Source organism: Muntiacus reevesi, chromosome 20 (assembly GCF_963930625.1).
Source record: "Muntiacus reevesi chromosome 20, mMunRee1.1, whole genome shotgun sequence".
NCBI classification, from domain to species: domain Eukaryota; kingdom Metazoa; phylum Chordata; class Mammalia; order Artiodactyla; family Cervidae; genus Muntiacus; species Muntiacus reevesi.
Window position 1 is genome coordinate 21,533,603 of NC_089268.1, and position 16,591 is coordinate 21,550,193.

The following is a 16,591-nucleotide window of genomic DNA, read 5'->3' on the forward strand; positions in this document are numbered from 1 at the left end:
TATTTTCTTGGGCTCCAAAATCGCTGCAGATGGTGACTGCAGCCATGAAATTAAAAGACGCTTGCTCCTTGGAAGAAAAGCTATGACAAACCTAGACAGCATATTAAAAGGCAGAGACATTACTTTGCCAATAAAGGTCCATCTAGTCAAAGCTATAGTTTTTTCAGTAGTCATGTATGGATGTGAGAGTTGGACCATAAAGAGAGCTGAGCACTGAAGAACTGATGCTTTTGAACTATGGTGTTGGAGAAGACTCTTGAGAGTCTCTTGGACTGCAAGAGATCCAACCAGTCCATCCTAAAGGAAATCAACCCTAAATGTTCATTGGAAGGACTGATGCTGAAGCTGAAGCTCCAATACTTTGGCCACCTGATGTGAAGAACTGACTCACTGGAAAAGACCCTGATGTTGGGAAAGACTGAAGGCGAAAGGAGAAGGGGACGACAGATAATGAGACATTTGGATGGCATCACTGACTCAATGGACATGAGTTTGAGCAAGCTTTGGGAGTTGGTGATAGACAGGAAAGCCTGGCGTACTGCAATCCACGGAGTCACAAAGAGTCAGACACAACTGAGCGACTGAACTGATCAGTATTGACTGTTTCTTAGCTGTCACATACTTAAATTTTTGTTCTTCAGTGTTCTGTTCCTGGCCTTCTCTCTCGGAGGACCTGTACATTTCTGTGACTTCAGCTACTACACTTGGACTGGTAATTCCTAAACACTAGAGTAACTGGCACTCAGTAGATGGTTGTTATTGTTCAGTTGCTGAGTCGTGTCCAACTCTTGGTGGCCCCATGAACTGCAGCACGCCAGGCTTCCCTGTCCTTCACATCTCCCGGAATAGAAGTTACCTTTATCTGTGTTCCTGGTCCTTACGCATTCCTCCAGCTTCACTTGTGTTTTCTCAACTGCTCCCTTTATATCTCCACCAGGATGGCCCATAGTCCTTGTGAGTTCAAAATTCACAATAATTAAGTCAGTATTTTTTGGTTCCAATCCTTTCTCCCTGCCCTTTACAATCTGCTTTTCTTCAAGAGCCTCTGTTGCACTACACAGCAGGAAACCTTCAGAACATCCTTGACTTCTCATGTGTTTACTTACTGTCCAAAATACTTAAATACTGTCTGAAATACATAAAATACAGTCCAAAATACTTAAATCCATTTATAAAAAGGAAACTACAGACCAATTTCTCTTATATACATAGACATGAAAAAAATCCATGAGCACCACTTTACACCCATTAGGATGGCAATTATTTAAAAAACAAAACACTAAGAGTTGATAAAGATGTGGAGAAACTGGAACCCTTGTGCATTGCTGGTGAAAACAGAAAATGATGCAATTGCTGTACAAAATCGTATGGGGTTGCCTCAAAAATTAAACACAGAATTATCATATGATCCAGCAATTCCACTTCTAAGTATAACCCACAGATTGAAAGCAGGGACTTGAACAAATATTTGTATACCAGTGTTCATAGTAGCATTTTCACATGACCAAAAGGTAGAAATAATCTAAATGTCCACTGACAGATGAATGAATGGATAAACAAAATGTGGTATGTACATACAATGAGATGTTAGTCAGCTTTAAAATAAGGACATTTTAAGACATATTATGACATGGATAAATCTTGAAACTGAATGAAATAAGCCAGACACAAATGGGCATATAGTATATGATTCTACTTGTATGAGATACCTACAATAATCAAATTCATACAAACAAATTGTAGATTAGGGGTTACCAGGGCTGGAATGAGGGAGAATCAGAAGTCAGTATTTAATTAGTACACTGTTTCAGTCTGGAATGACGAAAAACTCGAGATGGACAGAGGTGACTGTTGCACAACAATGTGAATGTAATTAATGTCATATCACTGAACACTTACAAATGATTAAAATGGTAAGTTTTATATTATGGATATTCTACTGCAACAGAAAAAAAAATCTGAAAAAAGTTTAAAAATGAATATAGGTGTGAAAGATATTATCAAATTCAATTCAGCATTATAAAAAGAATAATACATCATCCCCAAGAGGGATTTATCCCAAGAATACAAGGTTGGTTCAATATTAAAAAAATCTATAAATATAATTCAACTTACTAACAGACAAAATTTGTCTCAATAGAATGTGAAATGGTATTTGATAAAACTCAATAACCTTTCATGATAAGAGCTCTCAACAATCTAGGAGCAGAATGGACTTCCTCAACTTGATGAAAAGGATCTAAGTGAAACCTACAGCTAATATCACACTGGTGAAAAAGAGAAGGCTTTCTCCTTAAATCAGGAATAAGAAAAAATATCAGTTCTCACCATGTCTTGTCAAAACTGTACTGGATATCTTAGCTATTATAATAAGGTAAGAGAGAAATAAAAGAGTATAAAAATTAGGGAGATAAAACTGTGTTTACTATATAGCCATACAATTGTGTAGAATTGTGCAGATTCCCAAGAAACCTATATGAAAAAAAGCTACTGGAATAAGTGGGTCTTAGAAAATCACAAGATATAAGGTCAATATATGTGTGTGCATGTGTTGCTCAACCAGTCGTGTCTGACTCTGTGACCCCATGGACTGTAGCCTGCTGGGTTCCTTTGTCCATGGAATTTTCCAGGCAAGAACACTGGAATGGGTGGACATTTCCTCTTCCAGGGGATCTTCCTGACCCAGGGATCAAACTTGAATCTCCTACATTGGCAGGTGGATTCTTTACCTGGGAGTCACAAAACTATAAATATAGTGCTATTTACTAGCAGTGAAAAACTGGAAGCTAAAATTTTTTTTGTCAATATCATTTACAATAACATCAAAAAACATGTAAAACTTAGGTATAAATCTAGCAGATTACATGCAAGACTTGTTCACTGAGAATTATAAAACAGTGCTGAGACAAAGAATACTTCAGTTAACAGAGAGAGAAACCATGTCCATGGACTGAAAAACTCAATATTGCTCAGATGTCATTTCTTAAATTGATCACTATCTTCAAAGCAATCCTAATAAAAATCTCAAGATTTTTTCCCCCAGAAATGACAAGTGTATTCCATTGAATTAGCAAAAAGTTTGTTACAGCTTTTCTGTAATATATGGAAAAACCTGAATGATTTTTTTGACCAACCCAATCAAATACATTTGAAAAAGCAAAGACCTTAGACAGCCAAAACTATTTTGAGGAAAAAGAATAAAGTTGAAAGGGTAGCACTACCTAATTTCAAATCTGCAAAAAATGTACAGGAAATTTCCATGCACTTTTCACCCAGTCCTACCCAAATCCTGAACAACTGTAGTACAGAATCAAAACCAGCAAAATGACATTGGAATAACCCACAAATTCAGATTTTTACCAGTTTTACAAGTGTGTATGGGTGTCTGATTCTACAGTAGTTCCGTGCGTAAATGGAGACCAAACGCCTGCAAAGTGGGCAGACAAAACAGCAAAGAAACACACGGGGTAATCATGCGGAAGGAAGCATTTAACAGCCTCAATATTCTCTCTCAACTTTAACGTAACCTTCATCATAACTCTATCCAGGTGATCCAAGAAGTCCATAGACGAGACTGTCCGCGACAGGCTCCGAGGCTACATCGCTGAGAGCGCACAGCCAATGTCCCGCCCCAGGAACGCCAGCGCCTCCGCACGGCCCGGAGTCTCAAGAGTTCTGGCCCAACGCCCCGAACGTGCCGTTCGCGCCTCCCTTTCTCCTTCGCGGTTCTTCAATGGCTCGCACCGTGCAGGGCTCGCCGCGCTCCGTCTGTCTCGGTCAGACAGCCGAGAAGGAGGTCCCTGCGTGGTCTGGGCCTCGCCGGGTCCCCGGACCGGGCCGAAGCGAGTAGAAGGCGCTCAGAGCAGTGACAGGTGGTCTCGGGATCCCGCCGCGTCTCGGCTCGCGAGGCCCCTTCTGCGCCCTGAGCCTGCGTCCCCGCCGCCCCCCGGGGAGCCCGGCTCCGCCCCGCAGTGCACGCAGACCCGCCCGCCGCCCGCCTCCCGCGGCCGGAAGCCAGGGCGCCTCGTGCTGCAAATGCCTGCGCGGCAGCGCGACCCTGGGCGGTTGGGCCGGCCGTCGGGTCTTACCAGTCGGCGCGAGCAGGTGAGGCCCGGCGGCGACGGCGGCAGCGTTGCGGCGTGGGCGCCGGGCCGGGTATCCTTCCCTGTCCGTGTATCCGGCGAGCCCGCGTCTGCGGGGCTCTCCTCCTAGCGGCGCCTGGGCCTCGCGGGCCGGGTCGGGCGGCGCAGCGGAGATGTGCTCGACGCCCGGGCTGCCGACGCCGGGGGCCTCGCTGGTGCTGCGGGTGTCCTTCGTGGACGTGCAGCCCGAGGTGATTCCCGTGCAGCTGTGGGGGCTGCTGGGCGAGCGGCGAGAAGAGTACGTGCGGCTGAGCCGGGAGATCCAGGAAGCGGCGGCGGCCGCGCGCGGCCCGTGGATGCTGGGCGGCGCCTCGGCTTTGCCTGGCGAGCTGTGCCTGGTGCAGGTGGGGCGGCTGTGGCACCGCGGCCGCGTGGTCAGCCGGCGGGCGCAGGAGAGCCGCGTCTTCCTGCTGGACGAGGGCCGCACCGTCGCGGCCGGGGCGGGCTCACTGGCTCCCGGGCGCAGCGAGTTCTTCCACCTGCCGTCGGAGGTGCTGGGCTGCGTGCTGGCCAGCCTGGTGCCGGCGGGCGGCGGGGGCGAGCCCCAGCACTGGGCGGCCAGCGCCGTGGACTTCCTTAGCCACCTGCAGGGCAAGGAAGTGCACGGGCGCGTCCTGGACGTGCTGCTGCTCCACCGCCTGGTCCTCCTGGAGGTGCCCGAGCTGTCCCAGCGGATGCAGGAGCTCGGCCTGGCCCGGCAGGTGCCCGACAGCCTCTTCCGCTCCCTGCTTAAGCGCTACATCTCGGCCACCACACCTGTCCTGGGCCCCAGGGCCCCGGTGGTCTCGCGAGTCCCCCCTAAGCAGGAGCAGCCTGGCCTGGATTACTTCTACCCTCAGCTGCAGCTGGGCGTGACGGAGCCCGTGGTGGTTACCCAGGTGTGCCATCCCCACCGCATTCACTGCCAGCTCCGCAGCCTCTCGCAGGAGATCCACCGCCTCTCCGAGAGCATGGCTCAGGTATACCGGGGTTCCCCGGGGACTGGGGACCAGCACTCTACCAGTGGCCCCTGGGAGGAGAGAGAGGAGAGCCCAGACAAGCCGGGCTCTCCTTGCGCATCCTGCGGGTTGGATGGACTTTGGTACAGGGCGCTCTTGCTTGAGACTTTCCGGCCCCAGCGCTGTGCCCAGGTGCTTCACGTTGACTACGGAAGGAAGGAGCTAGTGAGTTGCAGTAGCCTCCGCTACTTGCTGCCTGAATATTTTCGGATGCCCGTGGTGACCTACCCTTGCGCACTGTACGGACTCTGGGATGGTGGGAGAGGTTGGTCTCGGTCACAGGTCGGTGACCTGAAGGCCCTGATTCTGGGCCAGGCAGTGAACGCAAAGATTGAATTTTATTGTTCCTTCGAGCATGTGTATTACGTCACCTTATATGGCGAAGATGGGATTAATCTTAACTGTGTGTTCGGAGTACAGTCCTGTTGCTTGGCTGACCGGTTCCTTCAGAGCCAGGGCAGAGAGGAGGAGGAGGAGGAGGAGGAACCGGAAACAGCTTTTCAGTGTCAATCTTCTGCGGAAGAAATGGATGAAGAGATTTCACTCCCCACCTTACCGTCTATCAGGTTAAAGATGAACACCTTCTATGATGCCCAGGTGGAGTTTGTGAAAAATCCTTCCGAGTTTTGGATTAGGTTGAGGAAACACAATGGCACCTTCAGCAAACTGATGAAGAAAATGTGCAGTTTCTATGCCTCCGCCAGTAAGCTGGATGGTGTCATCTTGAAACCTGAAGCCGATGATCTTTGCTGTGTCAAATGGAAAGAAAATGGCTACTTCCGGGCTATGGTCACCCGATTAGACGACCAGAATGTGGATGTGTTCTTAGTTGACCGGGGCAATTCGGAAAACGTGGACCGGTATGACGTGAGGATGCTACTCCCTCAGTTTCGGCGGCTACCAATATTGGCCCTGCAGTGCACCCTGGCCGATATTTGGCCTTTGGGAGAAAACTGGAGCCAAGAGGCGATTTCCTTTTTTAAAAAGACTGTGCTCCACAAAGAGTTAGTTATCCATGTGCTTGATAAGCAGGATAATCAGTATATTATTGAGATTCTTGATGAATCAAGAACAGGGGAGGAAAACATTAGTAAGGTGATGGCTCAAGCTGGATTTGCCAAGTACCAGGAATTTGAAACGAAGGACAGTCTTTCCTTAAGTGTCCACTCTCCAGGGCATGTTTCAAACCATTTTGCCACAGATAGTAACGGAATATCTTCTGCCAAGAAGGAAGTAGAACAAAAAGACATAAGAGATGGTAAAACTACAGCTGTTCCAGAAGTAGTGACTGACACAGCAGTTACAACAAACGTTTCAGCTGGAGTTGTTCAGGACAACGAGAAAAGAGTGTCTGTTTATTCTCCTCTGGTACAGAATTTCTTGGGAATTGATCCAGGCTCTTCTTGTAAAGGAGAGCTACAAGTTGGAAGTACAGTGGAAGTCAGAGTTTCTTGCATTGAAAATCCCGGCTATTTTTGGTGTCAGCTGACCAAGAACACACAAAGATTTAAAGCACTCATGTGTAGTATTCAGGACTATTGCAACAACACAGCTCCTCCCCACCAGGGAAGGACTCCTGCTTGTCTGGCAAAACGGACAGCAGATGGAAAATGGTCCAGAGCTCTAATTACCGGGGCACAATCTTCAGAGCATGTCAACATCATATTTGTAGATTACGGAGACAAAGAAGTGGTATCTGTGAAGAATATTTATTCAATTACTGAAGAATTTCTGAAGGCTAAGGTTCAGGCTTTTAGGTGCAGCCTTTATAATTTAATTCAGCCAATGGGACAAAATCCTTTTCTTTGGGATGAAAAGGCAATCCAAGCTTTTATTGAATTTATAGATAATGCACAGGAAAACAGTCTACAATTAAAATGCACAGTATTTGCTCTGGCTTCCATTCATGATGAAGAGCTGTTTAATGTGGTGGATCTGCTAACACCTTTCCGGAGTGTATGTCATTTTTTGGTAGAAAAGAGACTTGCAAGACCAGTAAAACTTCAGAAACCTCTGGAGATCTCTGTTCAGCTCCATTCTTACTTCTATTCTACACATGACATGAAAATTGGAAGTGAAGAGTCAGTGTACATAACACATGTTGATGACCCTTGGACATTTTATTGCCAGCTGGGAAGAAATGCAAGTATTTTAGAACAGCTGTCCCATCATGTTACACAATTAAGTCAAGTTTTGCTGCATTTAAGAACATCTCACTTGATCCCTGGTACATTGTGCCTTGCCAAGTATACTGACGGAAACTGGCGTAGGGGGGTAGTCATAGAGAAAGAGCCAAATAAAGTATTCTTCGTTGATTTTGGGAACACTTATGTGGTAACAAGTGATGATCTGTGCGCAGTGCCTAGCAATGCACACGTTGTCTTACTGTTGCCCATGCAAGCTGTTAAATGTTCGTTGTCTGATATTCCTGATCATATACCGGAAGAAATTACAGCATGGTTTCGGGAGACTGTTTTAGATAAGTCATTGAAGGCTCTGGTCGTAGCCAAAGATCCAGATGGAAGACTGATTATTGAACTATACAATGAGAGCATGCAAATTAATGCTAATATTAATGAGAAGTTAGGGCTTCTGGGTTACAAAGGTGGGACAAGGAGAAAAAACAGCAAAGCACTCCTCTCTACAGCTGACACTCTTGAAGTGAAAAAGGAAGATGTGAAGTTGTCACCTACAGGGTATTTAAGTAGATCAGAGAACAAACCCAAAAGTATGGCGCTTTTAGGAGAATTGTACAAACCTAAGATCAGCTCAGCGTGTGGGGAACTCAAATTTTTACAGAGTTCAACAAAGACAGACTTAATCACTCAGCACCAAGACTCTGTGGGAAATAAAAATAATCAAGTGTCTCCATTAACAACAGACAAGAAATTAGAAAGTTTGGCCGAGCCCTCTTTGAAAGCCACAAAACTAGAAGCCTCTCTTTCAGAGAGAAAACTAAGAGATTCATGTGACAAAGGTTTGCCTCTAAAAATTTCTGAGTTCCCTCAGAAGGCTATAATGCCTGGATTTAAAACAACTGTGTATGTTTCTCATATAAATGACCTTTCAGACTTTTACGTTCAACTAATGGAAGATGAGGCTGAAATTGATCGTCTTTCAGAGAGGTTAAATGATAGTAGAACAAGGCCTGAATATTATGCAGGTCCACCTTTGCAAAGAGGAGATGTAATATGTGCTGTTTTCCCAGAAGACAATTTATGGTATCGTGCTGTGGTCAAGGAGCCACAACCCAATGACCTTCTCTCTGTGCAGTTTATAGATTATGGCAATGTTTCTGTAGTTCACACCAGCAAAATAGGCAAACTTGACCGTGTTAATGCGCTGTTACCAGGACTGTGCATTCCCTGTTCCTTAAAGGGATTTGCAGTTCCTGGGATTTTAAACCATAAGGAAGTGATGCATTACTTCTCCCAAAGGACAGATGAGGCTCAAATAAGATGCGAATTTGTTCAGTTTCAAGACAAATGGGAAGTTACTCTTGCTGATGAACACGGGATCATAGCCGAAGATATGGTAAGCAGATATGCATTCAATGAAAAATCTCAACTAGGATTTTCTACCCAAATAGTTCAAGGGGCCTGTTCCACGTCGGTGAGCAAAATAGATGTAGACACTTCTATGTTTCTTAACTGGTATAACCCAAAGATGAAGATGATAAGAGCTTATGCCACGGTGATCGACGGACCTGAATATTTTTGGTGTCAGTTTGCGGATACCGAGAAACTTCAGCATTTAGAAGCGGAAGTACAGACTGCGGGAGAGCAGGTGAGAGATCGGAGAAGTCATATCCACTGCCCTCGTATTGGAGATCCTTGCATAGTGAGATACAGAGAAGATGGGCATTATTATAGGGCCCTTGTCACCAGTATTTGTGAAGATTATCTTGTGTCCATCAGACTTGTGGACTTTGGAAACATTGAAGACTCCGTGGACCCAAAAACACTCTGGAACATCCCTTCTGAGCTTTTGGCCATGCCCATGCAAGCCTTTCCATGTTGCCTCTCAGGATTTAATATTTCACAGGGCACGTGCCCTCGTGAGGGATGTGACTACTTTTACGAAATAGTTACAGAAGATGTGTTGGAGATAACAATATTAGACATCAAAAGGGACGTTTGTGATATCCCTTTAGCCATTGTTGACTTGAAAAGCAAAGGTGAAAGCATTAGTGAGAAAATGAAGAAATATTCTAAGATTGGTATGAGTAGCAGTGATCTGAGGTATGAAAAAAATGATGCAGAAATAAAGGGAGCCCTCGGGTTCCCCAGTCCTGATGCTGGACTTAAGAAATCAAGTAGTAAAGCTGGACAAGAGAGAATACTTCATGTTGAATCCCAGACAGCTGAGCTCTTGGAAAGACTCAACAAAGACTTAAACATCCTTGAAATGCAACCAGGTAAATTCTGTGACCCCAAAACTGGTAACATTTTTGAAGCTTTTGAAAACCCAGGCAAAGATAAGATTGGCACCAAGTTGCTGGAAGAAAAAGTCAAAGGCCTACTGGGTGACAAAGCAAAGTGTGATGATAAGTACCCAATGCCAGGATTTAACACATTCTTACCACATGCCACCGAAGCAAAGGAGGTCCTGGAACTGAATTCTCTCGAGGTACCGCTTTCTCCTGATGATGAGTCCAAAGAGTTCCTGGAGCTGGAATCCATCGAGTTGCAGCATTCCCTGGTTGGGGATGAGGAGAAAGAAGATCTGGACCTGGTGCCTCCAACCATTACACTTCCCCAAGGCTGTGACCCAGAGGTCACCCTGCCACCATTGCCGGGGCAGCTGCCCCTCAATGGTGAAGATGAGAAACAGCCTGAGCTAGAACTGCCTACAGCCCAGCTGTGTCTGGAAGACAGAATAAACCCTTTGTCTTTAAGAGTTAGTCAGGAAGCCCAAGAATCCCTGTGCCCTGAGGACCCAAGAGGATCCAGTTGTGCAGAAAGCTTTGATGAGGAGCGTAGGCTGCACCTGCACAAACAGACTTGCGATGCCAAGATGCAGATTGAAATGAGTATCTATAAAGAAGAATTTACCAAAGATACAAAGAGAGATGCCGTGTCGTCACTGACCTCTTTGTTTTCTGAAGAAGAATACAGAGATGCAAGGAAACACAATTACACCTTACCAGGTCATATCCCAGGTATGTGCAGTTTTTGACCCCCTGTTCACTTTTATTTAACATAGGGAAAAGCAATTATTTATCTTAAAAAGAAGAGAAGAATTCTTATTGAATTAAAAAAATAATTTGAGGGAAGTTGAAAACCTGAAAAGAGAATTAGCTTTGGATTTTTATGAAGGGTATTTTAAACATGAAGAAATTAAGGGATGAAATTACTATGAAAGAATACTTTATATGCTGTGCAAAATGCTGAATTATTTTTGCTTTTAAAAATAGAATGCTTAAAAATCTATGTCTCTAAAACGTAGTCCCATTTCAAATGTAAACAAATCATCTCTAGATCAAGAGGTTATATTTTTTGGTCAATTTTTAAAAATATGTAGTGTTCCTTTGCCAAGCCTAATGTAGGCATAAATTTACATTAGGGATCATTTTAGCAGAGTTTTAAAACAACTGTTTTTCTTCATGCATATACTTTGCCGTTCATTTTTAAACCCTTAAAAGAATAGACTTAGGGAGCCTGTATTAATCAAGAAAGTCAACAGCCATGAGTAAATATTGGAGAACACTTATTACCATTAACATTTTTATTAAGTTTTTTATAAATTATTTTTGCTACTCTTTTCTTGCCTACTTCATAAGATTTGAAAGTTACACAAAATGGCTTATCTTTTAGGTTTTTACAAAAAATCAATGTTAGACTTTTAAATGTCAATTTTACTTATTAGATTGTTGCATAATTACAATATTATTACACTGTACACAATAGAGAAAACAGGAGACTAAGGAGAGTGAAAATCATCATAATTCCACCGCCAGGAAATGGCCACTGTGAATGCTGTGATGGTGCATATACTTCCTTCATCTTTCTCTCACCCTTTCTCTGTGTCCACATACATACAGCTTTAAGAACTAAATAGAGATCATATTAGAGAGACAGACTTAGAACATGTTGTACTGTGCCATGATATCATTGATATGAGAGTAGTAAATGCATGGTAGGGAAATGCTTTGCTTACATGTCGATTAACATTAAGAAATTAAGAGAGATGCATTGACTCTTGCTGTATTCAATCTGGCAGCTCAACCAGAGAACATGTACACTCTGAAAGGATTTACTGTCGGATCCAAATGTGTTGTGTGGTCAAGTCTCAGAAACACGTGGTCTAAATGTGAGATTCTGGAAATAGCTGAAGAGGGCACAAAGGTATTTAAAATTGCAGTGAAGTACTTCGTCTCAAAATGTACTTGTAGATTGTTAAGGAAATTTTACCAAACTTTACCAGATTAGAAAATCCCATTGAACAGATTAGTTACCTGCTCATTCCCCCTGATGACTGATGAAGTGCAAAAACCATTTAAAAAGTTTATATTTAAGCATTCAGGGCTCTTTTGTTTCCCTTAGCCCTGGAATCCTATCAGTCCCTGAGTCCCACTTCTTATCTCTTAGTTAAAACTTTTTATACCTAATGCCACTATTTTGGTTAAGTTTCTCATTTCACAACTGTTAGTGTTAGTTGCTCAGTCTTGTCCGATTCTTTGCAATCCCATGTAGCCCTCCAGGCTCTTCTGTCCATGGAATTCTCCAGACAAGAAACTAGAGTGGATAGCCATTCCCTTCTCCAGGGGATCTTCCCAACCCACGGATCAAACCTGGGTCTCCTGCATCGCAGGCAGATTCTTTACCGTCTGAGCTACCAGGGAACCAATCCCAGCTAGATTCCTCTAATAACCTCCTATTGATTTACCTCTAGTCTTCCATCAGTTGTTTCTCCACATTGCCAATGTGCTGTTTGTCAAATGAGAATCTGACTCTATCATTCCCTTGTGTAAAATCTCTTGGAAACCTTCAGTAGGTGGTGTTTTTCTTGTGGTTCGAAAAACCACCTGTGTCAGAATCCCTTGGCACATTTCCTAAGTATTGATTCCTGGACTTTGCCCCCGCTGGCTAACTAATGGTGAATTTCTAGGGGGAAGGATTAAGAATGTACAGTCTTACACCAAGAGAATTTGAGAACATCCATCTTTGATGTCTAGGCATAAATACTCAATATATGATTTTTTGGAATGATGTACTATTGAGTTGAAATGTAATGTTGAAGTTTAACAAAATCATTGTGATTGCATTTTAAAGTATTTCATTTGCAAAAGGATACTGTGTAACTAACATAAATCAGTGACACTGTTTGGAATTACCAGTTTTTATTAATTTTTTTCTCTTGTAGGTTTTGAACCTTTCAAATGGCATAGAGGAGGTAGTGAACCCTGAGAATGTCTGGAATGGTATACCCAAATTGGATAAGAATCCATCTGAGGTATAAGTATATTTAAACAGTAATTAATGAGACTGTTCTTCATTTTGAAAGGTGACTTTGTCACTGAAAGGTGCAGGTCCCGCGGCTCACCGCTTAGAGCCATTTAAGAGGCTAGGTTGGTGGAAAGGAAAGTTTGCTTTATTTCAGATGCTGACCTATGGGATGGGGCGAGCAGAGGGCAGACTTCTGTCCAAAGGCCAACTCCCCCCACTGACAGTCAGTGGGCAAGAGCTTTGATAGACAGAGGAGGGCACCACACGTAGAAACAACACCGCCATCTCTGGCAGTCATCCTGAACCTGGTCATCAGTGGTCTGACCGGAGTCATCTTGGTTATTTTAGGTACAGTTGATCTTCAGTTCCAGGGCCAGTTTGTTTCCATTTCTTCGAGGCCTGTTCTTGGAATTACATCAGGTTATGTCATGGCTACAGTCTGATCATCATGTAGTTAATTTCTGTATCTGGTATTTCAATATCTGCAAGACAGCTCACAGGATATGGATCAGCATATTATCTACAACCCTTGAGAAGGAGCCTTGAGAAGGTCCTTGACTATGCTTAACGACTACATTTTTATTATTTGGTCTCCTTTGACTGTTTTCCTTTGTTTCTGCATTGTCCTACTTTTCTGATTAAATTGATTTTCAGGCAAAAGGCAGGCTGAGGACACAGTGGGGCATGGACCATAGAGTCCTGCTGTGTTTCAACTTGAACTTTTTCTAAGCATTTGTGTTTAGGAATAATGGAAGAAGAAACACTTGTAATAACAGCAATGGAAAACAGCAACAATACAGTCAATGTTTCTGGATTTTATGCCCTGTATCTCTTTGGGCAAACTACTTATTAATGTTTTCCTCCTTGATTTTCATTTTGGGATTAAAAAAAAGAAAATTGTTGTTAGTGACCTTGATAAAATACATTTGATGCAGAAAATCTGGGAAAATGGTAAAGTTAAAAAGGAGAAAGTAGCAATCACCTGTAATACATCCATCCAAAGACAGATTAATCAGTTTGATTTTAATATTTTTTGTTTATATGGGATATAAACACATCAGCAATATATTTTGAACATGGTTGATTTCATCACATATACACACATAAATTGTGTTTTTCAGTTAAGACGACATGATATGTGATTTCCCAGGCTATGTCTAGACACTTGAGTTTATCCTGTTTGGAGTTTGAACTTCTTGCTTCAAAATCTGTATTGGATAGTTCCAGTATCTGGTCATGTCAGGGTTTGCGTCTACTTAATCATATATAGACATTCAAGTGATCTTTGTTAAATTATCTCTTGGAATTTCTTTTGAGATTTTTTAGTTTATATGGTGATTCAGTTTGTTGAATGTTACTGGTTATTGCATGATCTTTTTCATAAGTGGAACACTGGTTCTTAGAATTGAGGCATCAGTTCAGTTCAGTTCAGTCGCTCAGTCGTGTCCGACTCTTTGTGACCCCATGAACCACAGCACGCCAGGCCTCCCTGTCCATCACCAACTCCCGGAGTTCACCCAAGCCCATGTCCATCGAGTCGGTGATGCCATCCAACCATCTCATCCTCTGTCATCCCCTTCTCCTCCTGCCCTCAGTCTTTCCCAACATTAAGGTCTTTTCAAATGAGTCAGCTCTTTGCATCAGGTGGCCAAGGTATTGGAGCTTCAGCTTCAACATCAGTCCTTCCAGTGAACACCCAGGACTGATCTCCTTTAGGATGGACTGGCTGGATCTCCTTGTAGTCCAAGGAACTCTCAATATTGAGGCATGTGGAGAATGAAATCAGCTCTTGATGACTTTAGTGTTATGTGAAAGTATGCACTAATGAAAGAGAACAAAGAACTATTTGCCAACATCATCCTAGTAAAATATAAAATATGCCAATTTCATAATCTTTTAGAGAAACTTTGTATGATAATAGATACAGTGTGAGGGCTAAAATATTTTTTTAAAAATCATATCTGTAGGAATAATTCCCTGTAGTAATTAGAATACACATATATTCCCTCTCCCCATTTTTAAAGGACATGGATTTTGTCATGTAGTACCTATGTAAATAATCTTCTTGGGCACTCCCTATTGGTTCAGAGTTTAGGACTCCATCCTTCCACTGCAGGGGACATGGGTTCAGTCTTTGGTCAGGGAACTAAGATTCTGTAAGCCACAACACATTCCCCCCTACACTGCCCCCCCCCCCAATTTTTATTTTTTTTTCTTATTTTTACATTTCTTTCTCAACCTGAGGTTTTTCTCTTTTTGTTTCAGAAGAGGCCTGGAGATGATAGAGATTTAACTGTGCATCTGTAAGTGTGGTCAGTCAATTCAAAGCTGCTCTGAAATAAGTGCCATCTCAACCAGACCAACAAAAATATTTGAGAAAATTGAGAGCGTGTAAATACAAGAAATTGTCATTTTTGAAAATTTTGTGTTGAAAACAAAAGAAATCTCAGACTGCCTGTGTGGTGTATTTATAGTGCTGTTTCTGTATATTTGGAGTTGAGATGTTTCCTCTCCCTTTAAATGTGTCATCTTTCTAATCAGTTGGGAGGATTTATTTGGCTAAACAGTTTGCTAACACATTACTCACATTGCAAAAAAAGGAGTATTTTGGTTTCTTCTGAATAACAGTTTAAAATAGAAAATTACAGGTTTCTGACAAGTATAGTATATGATGCTACTTGGGGGGATGGCTTTGTTAGCAGTAACACCTTCAAAATTTTTGTTTTGTTTCTGAAGCTTTGCTGTTCTAGTTTTGACTGATCCTCTGTTTAAATTTAGAAGTATACTAATATGATACAAGATTTGAATAAAGTTTGTCCTTAAAAGTATAATTTCATTTCATTAAAAAGAAAATATCTGGGACTTCCTGGGCGGTTCAGTGGTTAAGACTCTGAGTTTCCACTGCAGGGGGCAGGGGTTCAATTCCTGAGGACCTAAGATCCTGCATGCCACACGCAGCTGAAAAAAGGAAAAAAAAAAAGGAAGTCTGTGGTCATGGAACAAACCACAATTCTACAGTTGGGGGATACATAGTAATAGTAAATGTTAGCTTTCATGTGTTCGTCCCTCAGCTGTACTTTCAATGCACGTTTTGCATGTAATCCTTGATTCTGAGGTGCCTGTTAACATTACCCATATTTTATAGGTGAGAAAGTTGAAGCTTTTCAGAGAAGATAAATAATTTGCCTGTCAAAGAGCTAGCAAATCTCAGAGGCTTGAGCAAACCTAGACCCATCTAATTTCAAAGCCCATGCTTTTAAAAGAAGGCTTTGCATAGGTGGCAGCACGCAAACAGATTCTAACGTTAGGAAATAGATCTTACCTGTACACGGCCTACTAGATATGTGACCTGGGCAGGTTACTATATTATTGTTCAGCCTTGATCTTCCTCAGCTGTAAAATGGGGATAATAAAACTTTTCTTGCAGTGTTTTTAAGATTAGAAATAAATAATGTGCCAGAAAAGGGGTAGGCATTTGATAAATATTTCCTTCTTTTCCCTCAAAGAGGCTCAGTATGCACTATGGTAGGTTATATTTTTTAAACTTCATTGGATTGTTTCGCATCAGCATATGCCACAAACAGGATTTTAAAGAGGTGCTATTGAATGGAACATCAGTTCTATTGAAATGGTTGTCCATTTCTAAAAAGATGTGTATGAAACGTTATGAGAACTCTGAAACCTGATGAGAAGAGTGACAATTAAAAACTGTAAAAGTTAGGTAAAATTTCAACAAGTAAAAAAGGAGAGGGTTTTACATTAAGCATAACTGAAGTAGATGAGTATATTGCTTGTTCCTAGGATAATGAATAGACAAATTTGGCTCATTCATGTAGAAGTTGTAGTTGTGAATTAATTCCTGGGAGCAAAGGTCAGAGAAGATGTATGAAGGACAGATTATAGAAAGCCATCAATTTTATGATAAAGAATTTAACTCTTCATTTTAAAATATTTACCCTGAACAGTTATAGGATAAATCATATTTCTCAAAATGAGTGATTTT

General features: G+C 42.4%; 1 protein-coding gene across 1 annotated transcript; it reads left to right on the forward strand.

Moving 5' to 3' along the window:
• Positions 1 to 4,255: 4,255 nt before the first annotated feature.
• Positions 4,256 to 15,256, forward strand: TDRD6 (tudor domain containing 6). The gene is made up of 4 exons (XM_065912463.1): positions 4,256 to 10,301; positions 11,363 to 11,487; positions 12,506 to 12,595; positions 14,854 to 15,256. The coding sequence occupies exons 1-4, from the start codon at positions 4,256 to 4,258 to the stop codon at positions 14,893 to 14,895; spliced, it is 6,303 nt and encodes a 2,100-aa protein (XP_065768535.1). The 3' UTR covers positions 14,896 to 15,256.
• Positions 15,257 to 16,591: the final 1,335 nt, after the last annotated feature.

Coding starts and splice junctions, on each gene's coding strand:
- TDRD6 (XM_065912463.1), top strand. CDS start 4,256: ATGTGCTCGACGCCCGGGCTGCCGACGCCGGGGGCCTCGCTGGTGCTG. Junction 10,302..11,362: donor CTTACCAGGTCATATCCCAG/GTATGTGCAGTT, acceptor TCAATCTGGCAG/CTCAACCAGAGAACATGTAC. Junction 12,596..14,853: donor TGGATAAGAATCCATCTGAG/GTATAAGTATAT, acceptor TTTTTGTTTCAG/AAGAGGCCTGGAGATGATAG.